The following is a 16,033-nucleotide window of genomic DNA, read 5'->3' as shown; positions in this document are numbered from 1 at the left end:
GCATAGGAAATATGAGATCATGAGGAAGTGTTTAGCATTCTTCAATTAGAAACAGTAACTGAATGCATACAGACATGATTAATTTTTGGTGCTTTAAAAATGCTTCTAATACTTGAAAGTTTTATATAAAAAGAAGCTATAATGGGGCACAACTTGTACCTGTCATAGAGTATTTGCTACTGACAAGTGCTATCTTTCAGGGAGGCAGAACTTGAATACAGTGGTTCTTAAACTCTAGATAGTCCTGACAAAGTGTTACGTGCAGATGTGCTCTGCATGGCATAAAAAGCTCACCTCTTTTGTCTCAGCTGCTCTTGGCAATGTTTCAGGATAGGAACACTGGAAATAAGTTCAAGTTACTTGTGCCTCCTTATCAGGGTTGGCTGCCCAATACACCCAGTTTGCCTCCTCTCACTTTTCAGTCTGATTTACATCAGGATCAGAGCATCTAATGCTGTGCAGATGGAACACCACTGCTTGGTTCATCTAACTAGAATTTGGTGCACAAGTGAGCGCAGTGTTATACGCAGAAGGGTATGCTCACAGGAATCTGCAAGTCCATTTCCACTTCTGCATCCCTGTAGCAGCTGTGCATAAATCTTTTAGTTTTAGTCAGCTTCTGTAGTATTCTGGAGATGGTGGTTCATTCCAGAAGAGCCTAGTTTTGCCTCTCCTAAACACTGGAATAATCTTGCTCCATTGGTAGGTGCTGAGCAATATTTTAGCAGTAGCATAAGTACTTCATGCTTTACATAGGTTGTATTCTTGCTTTGCTGTTATTGATAGGGGTGGCCTCCTATTGCCCATGTTTAAAATGTGCTGAAATCATTGTATCCACAGCCTTAGGAACAGTAAATTGCTACCTGGGTTTCTGCTCTTCTGTACTATGCAGTTGGGGATCTCAAAAGCTGAATGTGTGTTTTTGCAAGCAGGAATGTCAGTCTAACAGGATGTTTGGTTCTGCAGCGTGCCCAAGCAGCTCTGCAAGCAGTGAATTCTGTTCAGTCGGGAAACCTAGCGCTGTCAGCCTCTGCTGCAGCTGTTGATGCAGGAATGGCAATGGCTGGCCAGAGCCCTGTCCTGAGGATCATTGTTGAGAATCTCTTCTATCCTGTCACTCTAGATGTTCTGCATCAGGTAAAACATGCCAATGCTTCTTGAAGAGTGTCGTGGAGGAAAGGGTAGCACCAAATATGGAATTATTGTATTCTAAGTGCTGGTGTTCTAACAGCATGTGTTTTTATCTGTAAAGAAAGTTCTGGGAAGAGCAGCTTTGAGCATAGCTGTTAGATTTCTACTTTCTAGACACCCTGACACATACAATGAGGTTCATCTATTTTTGGTCCCAATCTGGCCAGATTTTAATTTCCAGAGATTTGCTGGCCCATTTTAGTTGGACTGCAACCTGGTAACAGTAGAAAAGACCAATATTTACCTCTTCAAAACTGCTCTTCATATTCTAGTCATATTCTAGCTCTGGTTTTGTGGAAGTAGTTGCTAAGCATCGTTGTGGGAGGTAGAGGGAAACAAATGCAGTATATACAAATCATTTAGGCAGTAGCCTATTTGGAAAGTTCATTCCTGCTGCCCACTATGGTTGCTTAACTTAATCTTCATGTTCAAAATGCAAGCTTGACTGCATTTAAGAATCCCTAAAATTCTGGAAAGTGTTCCAGTTTATGAAGGTGTGTATGAATCCTCCTGTATAAGATTTCATGACAAACTGAAAGCTTCATTAAGGATGCAATTCAGTAATACTGTCACTTTTTCTAGTCAGATGCTATGATGTAAGATAAACAATGCTTGATGCAGTTTAAAACCTTACGTTTTTGAGTTGAAAAGCTAACAGGGTGTGATGGGATAACTTACTGTTTCTGCTTTCAATCATGGAGGTGAAATATGAAGCTCTATTACTGGAAATGAGGTAACGATGCATGCAAATATTATCTTGCAGATTTTTTCCAAATTTGGTACAGTCTTGAAAATCATCACATTCACAAAGAACAACCAATTTCAGGCTCTGTTACAATATGCTGACCCAATGAGTGCTCAGCATGCCAAACTGGTGAGTAATATGTTTGCAGTGCTAAACACCTGAATTATTCAAAATTCTAAGCTTGTTTTTGTTAATCTAAAACAAATGTACCTGGGCATATTAGGCTTATGTGAGCATTACCCTACTGGCAGATTGCATGTGCAGGTGGGAGGGAAATTCACCACCAAGGCCAGTATGGTGTAACCTGAGTGAATACTGAAGGGAATAGAATGGTGTGATGCTAACTCCATGCAAAGCAAGATACCTGCCTGTCCTTGGGTCCAGCACTACCTGGAATGATGTAACACCACCTCTCTTCAGAGATCTGTTACTGTGACGTATAACATAAATACATTTCGGATTTAAAAACCGACTTCTTTCCTTGCAGTCGCTGGATGGACAGAATATCTACAATGCCTGTTGTACACTGCGCATAGATTTCTCAAAGCTCACAAGTCTCAATGTAAAATACAATAATGATAAAAGCAGAGATTACACACGGCCAGACCTACCTTCTGGGGATAACCAGCCCTCTCTCGATCAGACCATGGCAGCTGCTTTTGGTGAGAATTCTTAGAGTGGGAGTAGGACAAATGTAACTGATACTTCTGTCAGTTGGGGAAAAGAAGGGGATGTAAGCCTAGTATATTTGGTCATGTATAATTTTATAATATAGTGTGATTGAGAAATTTTGGAATCACTGAATCTGACTAGTGCAAAATACTAGCATGTACGTATGGTTGTGGGTGCACATTGCTGCTTTGAATGCTATTTTTTATTCGTGAGGACTGTTTTAACATGTTACCAGCTGTCTGGGCTTCTAGTGCCATCTGCTGTTCTGACTACAATACAGACAGCAATAATTTGGGGTGCTGTAACCCATACTTTGAAAACTACTGTGTTTAAACAGTTATGGGACCTGCTAGCTTGTGTTGAGGCCAACAGGTAACTTCTGCTAGCTGCCAGACCAGTGGAGTTGGAGAAATATTCTTGTCATTTCTTGAAGACATTCAGTATTGTTTGAGACATTTTTTACTTAGTGGTTATGGTTTAGCTTCCAGCTAAATCTTTGTTGAAGGACTTATGGAGACGTTACAGCTCAGTCTAGAGTTTAATTGCTGTTGGCTCTCTATGTATAATGTGTATGTCTTTCCCAGGTGCTCCAGGAATAATCTCTGCCTCTCCATATGCGGGGGCTGGCTTTCCTCCTACCTTTGCAATTCCTCAGGCTGCAGGTACTGTACTTCGTAAGTTGGAATTTTCTATAGGTTCTCTGGTTGTTGCTAAAGCATCTTGATGTTTTAGAGCTGAGTAGTGATGGGGGGGCTAGTCATGGAAATCTGAAGTGCTGGCATTTGGCATGTGAGTGAGTGGTGTTTCAGTACGTAATCTCAGCTAGGAATGTGAGTGTAGCTGTAGCTACTCTGCCTCAGCTATATTCACATGGAGAGAAGAAAACCTGAACGTGAGAGTTCATAAAGGCAGAATTTAAAATTATTGAGAAACTTAGGGGAGGATATTATTTTGTATTCAGCACTTCATGTGGTTGCTGAGGTTAGGATCTCACTTTTACACCTGCATTTAAGCATCAAGCTAATTACTTGCGCTACTATATTGCACTGAGGTTTACAGCTCATGTTGCGGGTAATAATATAACTACGTACATGAGTAGCCAAGTGTCTGAGATGAAACACTTAAGCTTTAGGTGCTAGGCCAAACTTGGTATGCTATGAAAAACAATGTTGACTTCCCTGTAACTTGATGGAATTTCCTGGCTAATAAGAAACAAGTACAAAACAAATTGTTTAACCACTGATATTTTTAATATTTTGTCCTCTTGAGGAAATAAACAATGTCACTTTAAGTAGTTTCATTTAATTCATTACTAGTGGTTTCCAGAACTTTAGCTCTCCAAAGGAAAGAACTCTTAATACAGTGAGGTGCCGGATGTTATTGTGAGCAATGTAGAAATGCCTGTAAACGAAACTTTAATGTTTCTCCTTTCATGAGAAATTAGCTGATGGTAGCATATAATATTATATGCATGGTTAAAGACTGAAGCATTTTTGGCATGCACTGGTTGGAAAGACCCTTACAATTGCACCGTTTGTGATGCCTTTCCTGCACCAGCAAAGCTGAGGCTTTGTGCTGATTCCGCTTCTTGTGAAATGCGAAAAATATTGTAGTCAACAAGATCGTGCTGAGGCATCTGTTAAACACCAGGCACCATAAGAGCAATTACTATTAGGAATGACACCATTTCCTGCAGCACCAGAATTGGAGGCTTCTGTTGCTGTTAGTACGTAGTCACTATGTTTTGAATGGTTACTTGCATGTTGCAGAAGGTGCCGTGTTCTCCCTTCTGGTGCAGCAAATACACTAGAGTACGTGCTGTTAATTTCTTTACTGGTTAATATTCTTTAATTTCCAGGCTTGTCAGTTCCCAATGTTCATGGAGCACTAGCTCCTTTGGCTATCCCATCAGCAGCAGCTGCAGCGGCTGCAGCAGGACGGATTGCCATTCCCGGCCTCACTGGGGCAGGGAACTCTGTTCTGCTGGTTAGCAATCTGAATCCTGAGGTTAGTGGAGTCCTAATTTTACTTTTTTCTCCTTCCTGTTACCTCTACTTTCACTTTCTGAACACAGATTATGCTGAAACTTGTTGAAAGTGAAATCCTACTATATCTTAAAGGAAACGGCAAAACTAGAAAAGCAGATGATGTGCTCTGCAAGCTCTGAACCTCAAAGCAGATCAGTACTCTAGTTGCTGAAGGGAAATGAGAAAGTCCATCTTTCAAATTAAAATCTCGCTCTTCTTTGGTTGAAAGCCAAGGATGCTGCCTGCCTGCTCTTGTCCCACAAAGACTACAATGCCTGTCCCCTTCCTCCCTTCCATTTGGAACCTCCCTGCCATTCCCATGCAGTAGTGTCATTTGGGTCACAGAATAGTCATGTCCATTCTTTCTTCCCCCTAGCATGTTTTAGTTTTTTAATACATTAATTCAGAACTACAGAGAGAGTTCATTCTGACCTCTGCTCTTTCTGTGTAGTGTCTGGACCCCTGCCAGCTTGACTTTGTACCTGTGCAGTTTTCCTCTGCCATGTGCTTGCACATTTTTTCCTTTCCAAGATTCCTGGAAGGTTTTCTTTAGTTAAACCCCGTAACAGCTCACAATTTACATGTTCGACTCCATTTAACTTAGTGAGTTGAAATACTTGGGTTTCTTTAATAACAAAGCAGGAAAATTTGAACAAAAATCTTTAATGGAAGACTATCAGAGAATTCGATATGGGTATCTTGATTTTTTGTCAGATTTTGGCTCTTTGTTGTATTAAAAGTGTAGAATCTTCTATTGTGTGCAATAGAATGAGAGTCTCTAAAAGCACTTTTAACTGGTGGGACTGCACACACAACTTAATACTACTTTGCAAAGCTACAAAACTTACCAGTGATGTCAGAGTAACCACAAAACCTCTTTTGCATCAAAGGAGAAGCCTGGATGTGATGAGTAATCAAAAAATATTCAATTCTCGATGAGATGCGCTAATTGAATCAGTAGTTCAGACTACTCTTTATCTGTCATGACTGTTTTCTCCAGGGCATGAAATAATGGCAGGGGCTGTGATACCAGCTTTGATTTGGATGAGTTGGTTTTTCTGCCTAGGAACTCCTCTGCCATTCCAGGAACTGTCATCTCTGGCTTGGTCCCAGTGACCTGCTGTCCAAACAGAAGTCTTAAACGTTACGAGCTGGCATTGCTATTCTCAACCGATATAACACAGCCCATTTTTTTTCTTGGGATGATTGTATTGCCTGGATGGCAGTGATGGGTTGAAGACCATGCTTTACCCCCATTTAATCTGCATGTGTCTGATGGTGTGCACAGTTCTTGTTTAAACAGGATCAAGCAGTTATTTCATGCCTTGTGATTTTTTTGAGCTCTTCACTATCCATCCAGCTTATCTTTGGGCTAGAGAGACTTTGATACTTGTACTGAAGCTGTGAACTAACAGATCTGAAACTTTTTCCATTGCCTGTATAATCAGTGTTGTAGAAACTTACCTATGCCACAACCAGTTAGTTAAGAGACAGTATTTCTCTGGAGTGACTGCTCCACAGCATGTAAGGCTTTTTCCTGAATCAGAATCCTGGAAATTAAAATGACTTTTTTCTCCACGGTGAGTGGGAGAAGTCTAAAGCACTCCGATCAGCGTGCACAGTTAGCGTTGCTGCTGGGAGCAGAGGTGCTTTCCCTTCCTGGATCAGCAGCAGTGCTGGGCTCCTGCAGTGTGGGGCCAGTGCACTGAGACAGATGGAAGGGAGCAGACTTCTGCTGTAAACATGGTACCAAGCTCCTTTATAGCAAGAACTTCCACCAGGCCTTCAAAGTACTTTTTTTTTTGTAGTGGAATAGCTGCCTGTAGTGGAATGCAGCCTGGTATTTTGCTCTATATGCAGTGGGTAATACCTAAATTGGCTTTTTTCGGTTTTGTTACAATTAAGTATGCTGTATGGGCTACTTCCTTGGCCCTAAAGCAGCAACTACAGCTGTTTGACTTGACAGGTGAAGTTATTTCTTCTAAGAAATGCTAGTAATCAAAAACAGTATTTTTAGACAAATTTTAGGGAATACCATTGCAATTTAATTAGTGTTAAAGCCTGCAGAAGTCACTCTGTTGTGATACTGTCTCTTACTTCTTTGTATATCTTAAGTAAAAATGCCTTTTCTTTATCGTTGTGTTCCACTAGGTAAAAACCTATTAACTGTTTCTGTAAACAAGTTATTGTATGTAGAATTCTATAAATCTGACTGATGGAACACTACATATTTCCTTATGTATTTACTGACCTGTGTTTTTTGCTACTTTTTTCTTTTCTCCCCCATCCCTGAATTTTTTTTCTTCCCCTGATCCGGAATTTCTTTGCCAACTGACTGCACGGTACTTCTGCTTCCTGTTGTTGCTTGAAACAAAAAATAAAAACATTCCCCTTCCAAAAAAAAAAAAAACCCTGCTCTTCGGAAACCAACCTGCCCTTCAATATTAACCATCTTGAAAACTTCATCATCCATCAACCAATTTCGCCATTTCCTGCGGGGACTCTGCCCTTCCTCGTTGTGGACGATTTGTGCAACCTCGCTCTCCCCTTCGATTCCTTACCTCTTCCCTGTCCCTCCGCTGCCTTGCTCTGCTGTTCTCTAAAGAGAGTTACACCCCAATGCCTCTTTATTCTTTTCGGTATGTTATTATTCACACTTTTTATTACCTTGTTTTTCATTTATTTGAGATTACTTTTTTTTGATACTTCAAAAATGTACAGTTTGCAGTTTGCCATTTTTTTGAATGCGTAATTTTTACATTGTTTATTTAGTTTGCTATTTAATTTAGTTTGCCTTTATTTTATGTTCAGTTATGCATGGTTTATTGCTTTGCATGTCTTTTTATAAGAGTTTTAAATTGTGGTAGCATGCTAAATTGTCCAGTCTTCTGGCATTTAGATTTTTGCTCTTTTTTTGCTGAAACCCAGTATCTTTTTCTTTAATGTATTGTTCCATTATTATTCTGCTATATAAGAATTTTCCTTAAGTAGAGCAGAATAAGTAAAACATGGTTGGAATGAGATTAGTTCTGGTTGTGAATGAACGTTTTTGCTCTTGGATTGATTAGCTAATATTAAGTTGAATGAGACTTCCGTTATTCCCCTTACCTGAAACTATTTTTTCCTCACTTTCTGAAGGAGTCTATGGTGATGTGCAGAGGGTGAAGATTTTATTTAATAAGAAAGAGAATGCCCTAGTTCAGATGGCTGATGGAAACCAGGCTCAGCTTGGTAAGCAAGCTTAAGTTTATCGCATTGTTAGCATTACGAGATATCGGTAATCAAAGGTTCAGTATCAGTTCTTTCTCCTCTTCAAAAAAAAAAAAAAAAGAGATGAAAAATGCACAAACGTTTGTGCCCTTAATTGCTTGCCTGCATATATGGTATGGTTTTGGTGCAATTCCAGAGAAGGTATGGTTTGTTTGTGCAAGATAATCCAGAGGGAAAATAATGGAGTAAGCAGTACTATAAAGCAGAGTAACAACGTCTGTCATGGGGTTCCTGGAAGATGCCATAACTGCATGGGGAAGAACTCAAATGAAATCTAGCTTTGATATTAATGTCTGAAGAGAACTGAAATACCATTGTAGTCAGCACTGTCTTTAACTGTTACAGCTATGAGCCATTTAAATGGTCAGAAGCTTCATGGGAAGCCAATCCGTATAACATTGTCCAAGCATCAGACAGTGCAACTTCCCCGTGACGGGCAGGAGGACCATGGTCTGACTAAGGACTACGGAAATTCTCCTTTACATCGTTTCAAGAAACCAGGCTCCAAAAATTTTCAGAACATCTTCCCCCCTTCTGCCACTCTTCATCTGTCCAATATTCCGTAAGTATCTGCGTGGAGAGTTTGTGTGCCTCATTGTGGAAATATTCACAAGTTTAGTGTGAGAGTAAATGTTGTCAGCTTTTTAACTTCTGGCAGGAGAAAAGATTGCCCATCTTCCTGTCATTCCTCAGTCTTTCCAGTCCAAAGAGCTACTTGACTGGTAGAGAATTAGGAAAGGATCTGATGGGAACTGTTTTAGAGGTGACCTACATTTGACTGGAGAAATTATTTGTTTCAGACCTTCAATAACTGAAGAAGACCTCAAGATGTTGTTCTCAAGCAATGGTGGAATGGTCAAAGGATTCAAATTCTTCCAGTAAGTGTTTTCCTCTTATGTCCTGTCCTTACGCTGGGCTCTGCAGTGTGAAAAGGGTAGAAGCACTTGGCTCTTAGTATCAAAATCCAACCCAGGTTAAGAGAACGCTGAGCAGAATTGTTGCTTATGTAGTAATTGACTCATCTGGAATAAAGAATTCCAGAGTAAGCCTGGGTTGGGTCCATGGTGAATGACTTGATGAAAATTTTAGGGTAGCTGAGTGAGAAGTTTGTATAGTCATGTTTGTCTTACAGATGTACTCCCCGTGTAAAAGGACAGTATGTTGCAGTTATCCGGGTAGCTGATTTTCTGCCTGGTCTTGAGTGCTGGTTAAGAAAGCATGTACTGACTTAAGCTCTGTGTATGACGGTACTGAGTGACTTGAACTTCTGTCTTGTCAGGAAGGACCGTAAAATGGCTTTGATCCAGATGGGCTCTGTGGAAGAAGCCATTCAATCACTCATTGACCTCCATAATCATGACCTGGGAGAGAATCACCACCTGCGTGTGTCCTTCTCAAAGTCCACCATTTAAAGCTTTGGAAGGCATGAGACAGAATGGACTTAACCTCTTGGGTTCAGCCTTGACCTTAGAAGGCTGAACACTAGGGTTTCAACTTCCATCATTCCAGAAAAAAGCCACTTTAAAAATGCAGCTGAAGTGACCTTAAAAGACCAGAGATTTTATTTTTTTAAAGAGAAATCAGTTTACCGGTTTTTAAAAAAAAAAAATTAAATCTAATTCATATTGCTAACCTTGCAGTGATGGGTAACAATCTTGACTGTTCAAATAAATCACAAGTTAAAGTTTACACTTTGGAACCTGCTCTGGGAAATTCCCCTCCCCTCCTGCTCCTCCTCCCCTGAAAAGCAGATCCCAACAAGTTTATCAGGTTTCACATTGATGCCTTTTTTTTCTTTACCCATCCATGCCTTGAAAGACCTAAAACCACTGTGTAAATTCACTTTTGCGCCTTTGAGTCAGGATTTTGCAAAATGCATGGTGTATAGGAGCTCCCAACTCATCCAGCACAAAAATAAGTTGCATTGATCCTACCTAAACTGTGCATCTGCTATCCTGTGCCTTAAACTTTTTTCTTCTTTTGGGGAAAACATCTGAATTGTAGGGATTGGATGGGAGAGTTGAGGGGAATGGATGAGCTCTGGCTCACTAGATCAGCTTATCGTAGTGAAGGACTAATGAAGCTGGCAAAGTGGATAAAGAAAACATTGGGCTTTGACTCTAGGCAGTTGTATCCCACTGTCCATGATGTCTCAATTTGCATAGGATCATGTGTCTTCATGCCACTTTCCAATCTGCTTGTGGTTTATCTCCATCTGCAAACCTTCCAGTGGGAGTTATTTAAGATCCTTTGTGTGTAATGCTCAGACCAAGTAGAAAGGTCTGGGTGGGGAAGCATTCCCAAGACCAAATCACATTCCATTGTCGATAGCAAGTCAACAGGCTCTGCCCTTCACAAGAGCATTGATCAAGATAAGAAATTAACCACTGTTGGACACTTGTGAAGATGAATCATAAAGAATTTGTCAAATTGTGTGTATATATATATATCTTTAAATACTTGGCTAGGATTTGAAGAATTATTGAATATCCCACATTTAGAAAGGTGTTCATGTGAGTCACCTTCGTGCCCCTAATTTGAAATTAACAAGACCAATGTAGCTCTGCCATCATTCTTATAGCATGTCTTCAGCATTTGAGCTTTTTGTTTTAATTCTTGTATTATACTTTTTGATGCAGTTGCTGTCATCTGTGCCTAGCAATATTTCCAGTTGACCAAATATTCTAATCTCTTTATATGCAAAAGAAATAGTTTAAGTACCTTTTTATAGAATGATAAGATGGTATAAACGTAATCTAAATTTACTCCTTTGTGGTATTACCCTTGTATACTGTACTTTCTTATTTTTTTTTTGTAATTGAAACTGTAGGGCAGGAATTTAGTTATCAGGCTGAGGTCATGACTGAGGATGAATTAATGTAATGACATTGAAACATGCTAAGCAGATTTTTAAAGCAATGTGTTTGAGGTAACAAGCACAATTAGCTTGTGAATTGAAGTAAAAGGACCCAGGCTAAAGTTTTACCCTTTTAACCTATAAGCCCAGATATTTTTAAGTTATAGGAAGGGAATCTATTATAAGTAGAACGCAGATCGTTTTTTCCCAGTGATACAACAACCATTTTTTTTCTGGCTTACAACTCTTTCCTGGGCCATTCTGCCTTCTATTTTGTGTAATCCAATGTTGCCTTACGTTTCCCTCTAACCTGCAACCTGTTCGGATGCAAAATAACAAGAATCTTGTACTTTTTTTCAGGGTTTTTCTGCAAATTGTGGACCAAAGTTTGTTTTTTGTCTTAGTGTTGCAAGTTATGATTTCCTTGCTTAGTGTGGGAGCTCTTGACTTGCCTAGCACTGAGTGTTTGGAAAAGTCTTAACTTTTCTTAGTTCCTCCCTGAAATCTTGAGGATATGCATTATGCTGGAGAAGTGTGTGAAGTCTGAGTGAGGGTTCAGCTCGGGTTGCTGGCATGAGATCAGTAATACTTGCCTGCCTCAGTCTTCAGTTGGAGGCTGAAAGGGGTGTGAAACCACCTGAAATGGAAGTTGCCCCCAGCTGAGCTGAGAAAAAGTTCAGCTGACATCAGCTGACGAGGAGATGCTGGTTTCAGTTACCTCTAAATCTGAGTAAGCCTGTTAAGGAAATCTTGATCTGCCTCTGAAAAATCTGTTTCCTTGCCAGCATCTTACATGCAGCAGTGCAAATTCAGATGTCTTGGTGGTAGTTGTCAGCTGGAGTTAGTTCGCTCATCTGCCTTCCTTCCCCAGTGGAAACCAGTAAATTGAGTCCTCCTGCAGCTGGGGAGTGTGGGCAGCGTGGCTGCTTCTCCTGAGCACACCCCAGGCAGCACTCCCTTAAGGATCCATGCGCAACCCGAGTGGAACAGCTGTGGTGGTTTAACTTTTAAAGAATTCAATCAACCTCACCCAAGACACTGGGAAGAGGCTTATTGGAATGAAACCTGTCTGGTGGCCTTTAATGTTGATTTGGTCAACCCACAGGCTTTATATATTTTGCAAAATGCAAGTAAGTGAATTGAGGTAACCCCAGAACCCAGACAATTGTGGGTTTTTTTCCTTTGGATCCCTGTGTTTGCATGTAAAGAATGTGAGTAACAAAAGGGTGTACATATTTATAATTTTTTTATACCTGTTGTAAGACATGAGGGGGCAGCAAAACCCAGTTTTTTATGGTGAACAGATGTATTGTATATTTTGATAACAGCTATTACAGGTTCAGTATTGTGGAAGGTGGGGTGGGGAGGGTAAGCATACACAACATCAGAATTCCATTGCCTCTTTCAAAGAATGTTTGTAATGCAAAAAGAAACAAAATTAAAACTATTTTATAACAACCTTTGTACCTTTCTGTAGCTCCATTATTTACTGTTCAGATTGTAGAAAGCGGTTATTGGCCAGTCTGTACTTGTGCTTTCAATAAATTTCTTCTGTATTCTTTGCTTCTGATTTTCCTCTCTCTTTATTGTGCCTATTTTGCTTCTGATTTTCCCTTCTAATGTAATTTCAGCTGCCTCATACATAACTTTGACTTTTTCGCATACCTCTGGGCTGGGGGAGTGTTTATTCATGCTGGCCCCTCTGTGCAGGGGGCAGGATGGTGAACCAGGCCTGGGGCTGCGTGGGGTGACCGAAGCCCCCCCGGTGTTCACACTCCAGCCCTTCAGAGCTTGACCAGTGAAGTTCAGAGGTATGAGGTTGTAGGGCCTTAACCGATGCTCTGCCTTTGTCACACTCCAACACTTTTGTTTTTTTTTTTACTTCATGTTCCTAAACTTTCCATATATTCTAGCTAATATCCATGAAATAACCAACTCTCCAGTCAAATCCGTAATACTCTCTGTAGTTTTGTGCTCTAGATGTGTCGAAGCTTTCTGGCTGGCTGGATGTCTCAGTGCTGGGTTTCCCATCCAGTGCCCGGTGTGCCCTGGCCAGGTTGCTGTCCTAATGGCTAGGAGGGGGCTGGAGGCTGATTTCGGTTCCTGGGGTTACAGGAGCTGTGCTGGTGGGCACGCCTGGCTGCTCAGCACCCTGGGGAGCGAGGTCTTCTGTCCTGCAGGTTTTGTCCTCTCTGAGTCCAACGCAATTGAAGAAAAAATAATTTCTGAAAGTAGGTGCTGTGGTGTAGAGCTGGACACCTCCACACCTCGGCATCCTGAAGTTTGGGATCGCAATGCTCAAAAAATAAAACCTCAGCGGCCCCCCTGAGGCTGGTGGCAGTGTGCTCGGTGCTGTCCCTGTCCCTCTCCTTGCACCCCTCCAGCTCTAAGCGCTGCTGGGGGTGCGCCGAGCTCCGGCAGCCGAGGGTGGCTACGGGCAGCCCGTGTTTGTGGGGGTGGGACGAGTAAATGCTGCGCTGCTGGGTTCGTGGCTCTGCTCCTGTCCTTTGGCTGCGTTCCCTTTGTGTTGAACTGCATTAGCATTAAACTGGCTTATTTTATAGTATTTTATAGGCTTCTCGGTTCCGGCTCCAGCCTCCAAGCTGGGTTCTGCAGGAGCCTCAGGCTGCTGAAAGAGATCACTGTTGTTCCTGGAAAGTGTAATAGGATTTGTAACAGCTGCCTCTGCCCTCGCCCGCTGATGCACGTGTGAAACGCTGCTGAGCTCTGCGTGCCCTGGGCACCGGCAAGGCAGGGGGGGCCCTGGGATGCTGGGGGGGGATTTACAGCCTCCTGGCCCCTGCTGCGGGGGCTGCTCTGTTCTCCTGTCCAGCATCGCAGCAGCTCCCGGCACTGCCGGTGTCCAGGTGCAGGAGGTACAGTGCCTGCGCTGGCTCCCCCGTGTGCATCTGACAGAAAGCTGACTCTCAACCTGTGCTTGTCATTAGACCGTTCTCACTGACAGCGTAGGGCAACTTTTAGAAAAGATGTTCTTTATTTAGAAAATGCTGAATTAGGGGAACCAATATTTTATTTCCAGCAAGAGAACAACAGCCTCATCTGCTCCCTGCCTCCAGCAGATCCAACCACGCTGCTGTGCTCTGTAAGATGGGGGGAGAGGCTCGTGCGGAATAAACACCAACACGAAAGGCCAGGCCAAGCATCCTGAGCATCTCTGGCTATGGAAAGTGAATTCGGATAGCTTGGCTTCGCCACCAGCTCTGTAAATGCCGCTGCTAATCCTCCGAGCATGCCTCTGATGGAGGCTGAAGTGCTGCTGCCAGCCCTGGAGTAGCGCTGCTCACGCTGCTGGAGCTGAACCAATATTTGCTGAAGCCACTTCCCCGCCTTGCTACGTGCCGGGGGGGGCTCAGAGTCCTGCAGAGGCTCCTGGAGGGCAGAAAGGCTGCACCCAGCGCCCTCGGGGAGCCCGGTGTCGGGGTCCCTGTGCCCGGGGAGGGGGTGGCCCTGGGGTGGCCGTGTCCGGGTGAAGCAGGGCTGAGGGCAGTGAATCCTCCCTGACCTCGCTGCAGGGACGGGGCCGAGGCTCCCCACGGCTCAAACCAACCAGAGCCGTGCCGCCACTTCGCAGGCACCGAGGGAATTTGCTTTATTTGCTGCTCCAGGAGCAATTAGCGAGTGGGGCCCGGCTAATGAGGCAGGGTCTCCTCTCGTCCCCTCCCCCAGGCCGGGCACCCGCTGGGGGGGGGGGGTCCCGGTGCCCCCCAGGACCAGGCCCAACAGCGGCCACCAGCCGGGGGTCCCCACAGGGGGGCTGCGGCACGGAGCTGGCGGTTGCCATGGAAACGGTGGGGTCGGGGAAGGGGCCTGCAGCACTGTTAGTCACGGTGCTGAGTGGGGGGGCCCAGGGCCCCCACCAACAGCTCGGTGCCGCCGCTGCCTCCGTCCCCATGTCCCAGGGGACTGCAGGCTGAGCCCCCCGCTCCTGTCACACCGCCAGCCCCCTACCAAAGCCCGGGACCCCCCCAGCTCCCCGGGTGTGCACAGCCCCGGGGCCCCCCCCTCCTGCAGCACCCACACCTCGAGCTGCTGCCAGCAATCCCTGTGCTAATCCCCCGCTGGCTTTTCCAGCAGCGCGGCGGGGTGACGCGGGATAATCTAAATGTTTGCAAGGCCGAGGCTCTGGGATATCCCCCGCTAATCCAATTGGCAGCTCAGGGCCATCTTCACAGCACCCCGACTCTGGAGCACCGGGGGCTGTTGGCGCTGTCCCCGCTGCACCCCCGGGGGCACCCAGGGGCTTGGCCACGCTCGGTGTGATGGGGGCTGCGGGGTGAAGCGGGGCGGCTTCGCTTTGGGCTTTGCCACCTCGTCCTGCCCCAGCACAGCCTCACGGCGCGGCTGTCACCGTCCCTGGGTGCAGAGCTCCTGGGGAAGTCAGCGCGTGGGGGTGGCAGCCCAATCCAACCCCCCCCCCCCCCAGGTCTGATTTACGAGCCGTGACAAATGGCAGCAGATGCTGCTCCGCGCCGTGGCCGGGGTCGTGCCGGGTTTCGCTGCCACCATACGGAGATGGGCTGGGGGGGGGCAGCCTGCGGGGCTGCCTTCACTGCGGGTGCCTTGAGCCCCCTGACACCCCCAGCAGACCCCGTGCAGCCGGGGCTCTGTGGTGCCCTGGTGGGAGGCCGGGGATGACACGGGGACAACGTAGGGACAACGCGGGGACAAGGCGGGGACGCCGTCTTCGTGGAGGCCAGCGCGGCGAGGAGGGGGCCACGCGGGAGCCGAGCTGGGTGCCCGCATCCCCGGCGTTGCCACAGCAACACAGCCAGAATCTGCAGCGCCCGCACGTCCCTCCCGGAGCGGCTCCGGAGCCGAGCTCGATGCGAGCGGGGTCCCCGCGTCCTGCGTGTGGCGGCGATGCCGGGGTCACGAAGCCCCTCGCACCGGCTGGGGGTCGGGCGGGGTGGTGGCGTGTCGAGCTGTATTAACGTCATTGCTCGTCATCGCCTGGTTTTCATGGGCCGCAGCCTGGAGCTGGTTGCTCCTGGTCTGTGGGGGGGTGGAGAGGAGCCCGAGCCCCCCTGGAGGCGTGGGGGTGCGGTGGGGGCTGCCTCTTGCAGGGGACAAAGGACGGGGCAGGGGCTTTTTGCTTTTTGCACGGCTCAGCCGGGGCCCCCCCACTCCACCCAGAGCCCAAATCCTCCACACCCCACCCTGGCAGCACCGCTGAGCCCTGGCCGTGCCCCGCAGACACCCCCTCCCCAGCCCTTCTGGAGCTGTGCCCCCCAAGGACGCGGCCCAGCCGGG

General features: G+C 45.3%; 1 protein-coding gene across 4 annotated transcripts in view; it reads left to right on the top strand.

The window, feature by feature from the left end:
- PTBP1 (polypyrimidine tract binding protein 1) overlaps nucleotides 1–12,332 on the top strand; it is a 29,933-nt gene extending 17,601 nt beyond the window's left edge. For 3 of the 4 annotated variants that reach the window (XM_068661973.1, XM_068661971.1, XM_068661974.1), the window contains 10 exons: nucleotides 967–1,137; nucleotides 1,955–2,065; nucleotides 2,424–2,598; nucleotides 3,193–3,282; nucleotides 4,467–4,615; nucleotides 7,241–7,274; nucleotides 7,774–7,866; nucleotides 8,251–8,467; nucleotides 8,706–8,783; nucleotides 9,185–12,332. In XM_068661973.1, the coding sequence (XP_068518074.1) occupies nucleotides 967–1,137; nucleotides 1,955–2,065; nucleotides 2,424–2,598; nucleotides 3,193–3,282; nucleotides 4,467–4,615; nucleotides 7,241–7,274; nucleotides 7,774–7,866; nucleotides 8,251–8,467; nucleotides 8,706–8,783; nucleotides 9,185–9,317 (1,251 nt within the window). In that variant the 3' untranslated portion in view covers nucleotides 9,318–12,332. The remainder of the gene's footprint in view (nucleotides 1–966; nucleotides 1,138–1,954; nucleotides 2,066–2,423; nucleotides 2,599–3,192; nucleotides 3,283–4,466; nucleotides 4,616–7,240; nucleotides 7,275–7,773; nucleotides 7,867–8,250; nucleotides 8,468–8,705; nucleotides 8,784–9,184) is intronic. The other variant, XM_068661972.1, reaches the window with a different exon arrangement.
- Nucleotides 12,333–16,033: the final 3,701 nt, after the last annotated feature.

Source organism: Anas acuta, chromosome 26 (assembly GCF_963932015.1).
Source record: "Anas acuta chromosome 26, bAnaAcu1.1, whole genome shotgun sequence".
Classification (NCBI taxonomy): Eukaryota; Metazoa; Chordata; class Aves; order Anseriformes; family Anatidae; genus Anas; species Anas acuta.
Note: the sequence above shows the minus strand (reverse complement) of the source record. Positions and strands in the feature narration are given on the sequence as shown.